The sequence below is a fragment of the Podarcis pityusensis genome (genome assembly GCF_964106645.2).
Source record: "Podarcis pityusensis genome assembly, chromosome: 1".
Lineage (NCBI taxonomy): Eukaryota > Metazoa > Chordata > Lepidosauria > Squamata > Lacertidae > Podarcis > Podarcis pityusensis.
The window spans coordinates 28,717,976-28,724,308 of record NC_138028.1 but is presented as its reverse complement, the minus strand read 5'-3'; the positions used below and the strand labels follow the sequence as shown (position 1 = coordinate 28,724,308).

Below are 6,333 nucleotides of genomic sequence, written 5' to 3'. Positions count from 1 at the left end.
GCCTACAACTCCCATGATCCCTAGCTAACAGGACCAGTGGTCAGAGATGATGGGAGTTGTAGTCTCAAAACATCTGGAGGACCGAGTTTGAGGAAGCCTGACTTATTTCAATGGGTTTTCTCTGAGAAGAATTTAGTTGAGGTGAACCAGCTGGCAATAGTTGCTACTACTTAATTAAATTATGTATCCAGCTCCTTAAATAAAATAAAGGCCATGTGGATTTAATTTTAAGTTTGCAGAGTTGGTGTATTAAAGTACTATATTTTCCTAGCATAACAGATACACTTAAATCGGAACAAAAGCTCAATAGAGACCTAACGTAGTTTAACCTCTGCATAAGCTTTGCACAACAAATTATGATGAATGATCCATAAACAGGTTGCTTGGAGAAGCCCTAGTTCATATGAGTTTATGTCATCTTTACTCCCCAGCCCACCTCACATAATCCTCCCTTAAATCCCATTGAGTTGTGAAATTATAACTCGCAAGGTGCTAGAAGGAAAGCTGTTCTAGTAGGATGAATCTGAGGTGGAGTCTCATTTAGATTATCTTTGGACACCTCTTCCTCTTGGTCATTGGTGTCAGTGTGTATGGATGTGGCAGTTAACTCCCTAGTAGAGGAGCTATGGAGAAAATGCTCATGTCAGTAGAATCCAGCCAGAGAATAATACCTGCTTTGAGGTCAATCAAACAAAGTATTCCCCCATAAAAGAGAAACAGGTGTGTTGTTTGTGAAAAGCAGCAAGAGCGTAAAATCCAAAAGCTGCTTCTCCTATAAGCCTGGAGCCTCCTTTTCTTGCTGCTGTCATAGCCCATCTCCTTAGATGAAATCACTCACAGGCACTGTGTTTGTAAGATGGTAGCACTGTCGTTGCAGCTGGGCAGATGGTAGCACTGCCGTTGCCTCCCGGTGTTCCTGAGGCTTGTTACACAGCAGCTCAAATTCTGACAGAAGCTCTGGGTTTGTATCTCCCCCTGCCCCTGGTGCGTTAATATCCTGAACCACTCCCATCCTGCTGATGCCACTCAGGCCAGCCTGTTGCCTGTCTGAGCAGAAGGATGCAAGCTAGATAGCCATACACAGAGAGGCTTAAAGTGAAACCAGTCGTGTTTCCCAGGCACTTACATGCAAAAGGCTGATGTTTTCAAGCACAGCAGGACAACATGTTTCCCATTTTTGTTGCTTTTCTATGAGGTTGCTTTGAAGTGATGCCCTTGAGGAAGACTGGAACATAGGGAGCTGCCTTATATTGTGTCAGAGCCTTCACCCATCCAGTTTAGTATTCACTACAATGACTGGCAGCTTCAGGAAGGAAATTGTTCACCGCCATACCTGGAGATGCTGGGGCTTGAACCTGGAAACCTGGCATATATTCTATCATCGAGCTATGGCTTTTCCTGGGCTGGGGGACAAAAGGCATCCCCTTGTGAAGCAGACTTAGCTAAAGAGGGTCCCTTGTGGGGTGGAGTTTTTCATGTGGGGCACCTCTTCAAAGGAGGGGTAAACTCTGAAGTATCCCTCAGTTTGGATTTTAATACAATTTTAATCAGGTTCGCCTCTTTTTGAGGGGAACATTCCTGAATGCCCCCCCCCAAAAAACCTGGTTCTTGGGCCTTAGCCCACTGAACTTCACCCCAGTATTCTTGCTGTTCAGTGGAGTCAGTTTACCCAATGAGCTGTCAGGTGTCAAATGAAAAATAGTCAAGTGGTTTTACTTGCATGTGTGAACCAGGTGAGGGGTTAGGGCTGGGAAGTCAGGTTTAGTTTTCCTCACCACTGTCAGAACTCCTCTGCTTCTTCACAGCCCTGTAATAAGCAGAATGTCAACAAGTAAAGTTCATCTCATTGTCCCATCTGAACTCATCACTTGATGAATTTTCTTTGCCCTTGGCTGAAGAATAGTTTGCACGGGGAAAAGGATGGATCAAATGCCAGGAATTGAGATCCAGTAAAGGAGGCAAGTCCTTGCTTCCCACTGCAGCCCCTTGCTTATTGCAGCATGTTCCAGAGGGTACCTCAACTCCACAAAGCAGATTCTCAGGAGCTATGGGGGGAGGAGGAGTTGACTAAAACTGCCTCCCTCAGAACTGGTGAAAGTTTCTTCTGCCATTCCTCCAAAGAGAGTGTCTCTCAAGCAGAATTCCACTCACTGGAACTCTGGATCCAGCCCATTAAGCTCTGCTGCACCTGCTTTTGTTTCAGCATTTTCTTAGTCATAGTATACCAGATGAATCCCTCTACTGTTCCTTTGATGGATATAAGAGCATTGTTGAAAATACAGAAGTGTAAACTGCTGGGTGTTTTTCTTCTTCATTAGTTGATCCAAAATGCAACTCTCTGTTGTTGGTCGTAAGGGAGAGTTCATTTTTTCTAGTCTTTCAGATCTGCTGAGTTTGGTAAAATAGCAAGACAAACTGTTTTGTGCATGGCAGATCTCACCTCCTCCCACAACAGTGAAGGAGGAAAAAATCCCTTTGACTGATGGATCTCAGAGGATGCTGTTAATTCATTACACCCAGATGGCTCAGTGGCTTGGACCAAGTCAAAAAGTGTGTTCCTCATCCTGAAATCTCCACAGTTTTTGCTGTTGTGTTTAAGGGAGAGGAACTGAAGCACAGTATTAAATAATAATAGGGAATTAACTTGATCTTCTATGGTAAATGAGCATAAAATCAGTGGTTCCTACCTGCAGTCTGCAACTGGATCCTCAAAATATGAGTGCACCCCCTTTGTTTCCTATGCAGTTCTGCCTGTGTGTGAACTAACCCAATGACTAATCCCAATTTTTGTTTCTCATATTTCTGGTGCTGAAAATAAATAGCATTGATACAAAGGGTCAAGAGGCAGGGTCAAAGGCACCAACAAAGAGCAGGAGCTGACACTGTACCAGATCCTACCAAACATTGTCCTTTCAAAGACCAGCTGATAGGTCTTTGGATAAAGTAGACACTTACTAGAGAAATGAACTGTCAGTTCCCTTCTCCCTTTCCAACCTGCATTGAAGAAATGATTGGGAGTCCCAAACGACATCCCATCCCATCCTTGATGAAAAGCAATCATGAGGAGGCAAGTAATAGACAACTTGGAGAATCAGGCTGCATTGTTGAGAAAACTAGGATGATTATGGTGAATCTTGGCATGGTGGGGGAGGCAAACTTCAGTTATTATAAGCATTTCTTCTGAGCCTGCCTAAGAGGGAATATGCTACCTTCCACACCTTCTTTCTGCTGCGTGCCACAGTTTTCTGTTTGTTGCTGAGTGTGCAATTCTCCATGTCTTCTGTGTGTCCTGGATTTCTGTTGCATGTCCATGAAATGGGGGGGGGGGGGGAAGTGTTTGGTTTCCTTTTCTTCTTTGGTGCATGACGACAATAAATAATGGTCTTGTATTATGACTCTTTTCCAATTGCTACTCTTTCTTTCTTGCTTTCCTCACTATCCCATCTCAGGACCAAGCACCACTTGCCAAGAAGACTCCTGTGCCAACCAAGGCATCTGCATCCAGCAATGGGAAGGCTTCATTTGTGACTGTTCCATGACTTCCTACTCTGGGAACCAGTGCAATGATCGTGAGTACCAGCTTTTTATATGGGATTTTGCAAGGACCTAGAAGGCATTTGATGTCTGGCTTGGTAGCTTAACACTGGGTGTGAATCCTAATGTCGGAGCTGCCTCATCATCTTGCTAGGCAACTAGCTTTAAAAGCTAGATTACTTGAAGAAAGAGTAGGATAATTATTTTCCCTTTGATCTAATATGAAAGTGCTTGAGTGCATTCTGTTTTCATATTTAAAGACAAATGAAATGAAAGGGGGCTATTGATGTTCTTTTTATAGCATCCAGATGGAACTGTGTGTGCTAGACAGTAATCAGAGTTTTACTAAATGAAGAACATTAACTTCTTAAAAGTTTTCCAGCCACAGTGTCCGGTACTTAGTCTTGTCTTAAGTGGCTGCAAAAGCTGAAAAGGTATCAAATTGAACTCCTGGAGGCTTTTTGGTTCTGCAAATGATGTTCACAATTTCCTGTTGGTGATTGTGTGCTAAGGTGTCACTTGTTGGTAGACTTTGGCAGTAGTAGCCAGTGTGGTCAATATGCACTGTGGAACTGCTCTCCTGACACCAGCATCAGTGAAACTGTCATAGACAGTGTTGGAGTGATGGGCAGTTTGGATGCTCTGGTGGGAGTGCCTGTTTAGCTTCACCAGTGCATCTCTGCAGCCACAACCTGGTCCCTTCCCTTCCCTGCTCCAGTACCATCCAGGCAAGCTGCAGTGATGCTGGAGTTGGGAGGGTGGCTCCATGGTGCTGTTGCTACTGGACTTTGGTCCTGTGTTCATGTTCATCTTTGACATGGTAAAGTCACTGTGAAATGGATCTTCTGACTGCCCTTCTGTATAATGAGAATGAGTTTAGCATGTCCTGGAGATCCACTGAAAGCTAAGCTCTCCCCACAGAACTCATAATGGCATTTAGAAGATGTATTCTTCAAGCGAAAATGACACATTAAAATCACCTTGTTGTGACTTTACCACATTCATGTTTAAGATGGGAACTGGGTGTTTCATGAGCCTATAAGGGTATATTCATCCTTTAGTCATTCAAATCTTGCTTTCAATTTGGTCACTCCAACTATCATGATATGGAGCACTACATTTATCTAGTGTTAATGTGGGGAAACCCAAGGTGCGTGTGGGGAAATCATTGGGAGAGCAGGAATTTGATGCTGATCCACATATGCAGCAGACATGTGTGACACACTTTCCCCCTTGGGTGATACCATTTGGACTGCACATGAGATATCATTTGTTTGGATGCATTTCTTCTGCACCCTATCAAAAGAAACAAAACAAATTGCTTCACACATGTCAAAAATTGGCACGTCAGAGAGAAACTTGGCCTAGAATTCTTTTTCCTCATAAGCTAGTTTTCTGTGCACACACATGTGTTCCCTGCATTGGGGAAAATTAAAACTTGCAACCTTCCAGCTGCTCTGTGGCATGTGAATTGATGCATGTATAGATAGCTAGTTCTAAAATCCCAATCAAATGCAGTGCAGCCAGATGTATATCAATAGGCACAGAATTATTCCCACTTTTGTCTTTTATGCAGAGATTCACAGCTCAATCATAGTTAGTAAATATGCCCTAAGCTCTGTCTGGAAACAGATGCCTTTTCTGGCTGTCCTCTTCCTTTCCCTTCCCCTAATTTTTTGTTTTGTTTTGTTTTTTAGCATGGCACTTATCTGCCCCACAGTTCCCCATGAGACACACTTCTTTGTCAATCATAGGCATGCTTCTTAGGAAACCACTTTACATAGAAAATGCAACCCTAGGACCTATGAAGCTGCATTTAAATAAGTGTTGTGGAGTGATCTAAAAGGGTTAGTGACATCATGCCCTTTCTGGGTTCTAATGAATTGGGCCACATGATTCCAAAGCACTACAGAACCCATTGGCACTAATGAATTCAGACAGACTTCAAATTGTCAGCAAGTTCATTTCTGAGTCTGTAATTAGAACTTCCTTAATGTTCAGGAATCAACAGATAGGGTGTCATATAGGGCAATTGGAGGGCAGATTGATGTGAGTGAAAGTGACTCTTCGTGGGGCTTCTTCTGATCCTTAAATTGTGCATTATAAGACACATGTTATGTATGCAGGCATCATGTAGGGAGGGCTGTAAGCATGCCTGTTTTCTAGAGAAGGCACTAAAAGGACTATAAAGAAAATGTCACAGAAAAATTCTGGAAGGCACTGAAGTCCTTCATATTGGCCCTCCTGGCTTTGCCGAGGTCATCAAAGACCTGGTTCTGAAGAAAGGCTCCTGTCTTTAAAGAGCAATGTGTCAAAAGTGGCCCCACTCATACAAGGAAAAGCAGATTTGAATTGTCAACAGCCAGGTGTCTCTTGCATTCTTGTGCTGGTGTTTTAGAAGTGGTTGTGGTAGGAGGATGTCTCCAAAAAGGAGCGAGAAAGGTAAGTTCACAATGATCGCTCTAAACCTGTCATGCTGAGATCTGCGAAAGGTATGTCCTTGGTTGTGTTATGCTTGCAAATGATTGTTTGGGACTGGACTTTCTGCAATGGCAGATTTTGTTCTTACAGTTCTCCAACACACTCTGTGGTGGATAGCATCTTTCCAATAATGTTGTACAAGTTTCTTGCTGTCCTGAGTGCCAGTGTGATCCAGATGCTAACAGGGGTGTATGTATTGTTAATTCGGCCAGAGTGGAAATGCTGTGCAAACACAGCTGGCAAGTAATGTATTGTCAGGTAATTTGGGTCACAAAGGTTCTCATGTGTCCACAGTAGGTCGTAAGATGATATAATATT

General features: G+C 43.2%; 1 protein-coding gene across 24 annotated transcripts in view; it reads left to right on the top strand.

Moving 5' to 3' along the window:
• Nucleotides 1-6,333, top strand: part of NRXN3 (neurexin 3) — a 1,227,884-nt gene that overhangs the window by 576,374 nt on the left and 645,177 nt on the right. For all 24 annotated transcript variants that reach the window (XM_080973879.1, XM_080973871.1, XM_080973878.1 and 21 more), the window contains one exon: nt 3,450-3,569. In XM_080973879.1, the coding sequence (XP_080830005.1) occupies nt 3,450-3,569 (120 nt within the window). The remainder of the gene's footprint in view (nt 1-3,449; nt 3,570-6,333) is intronic.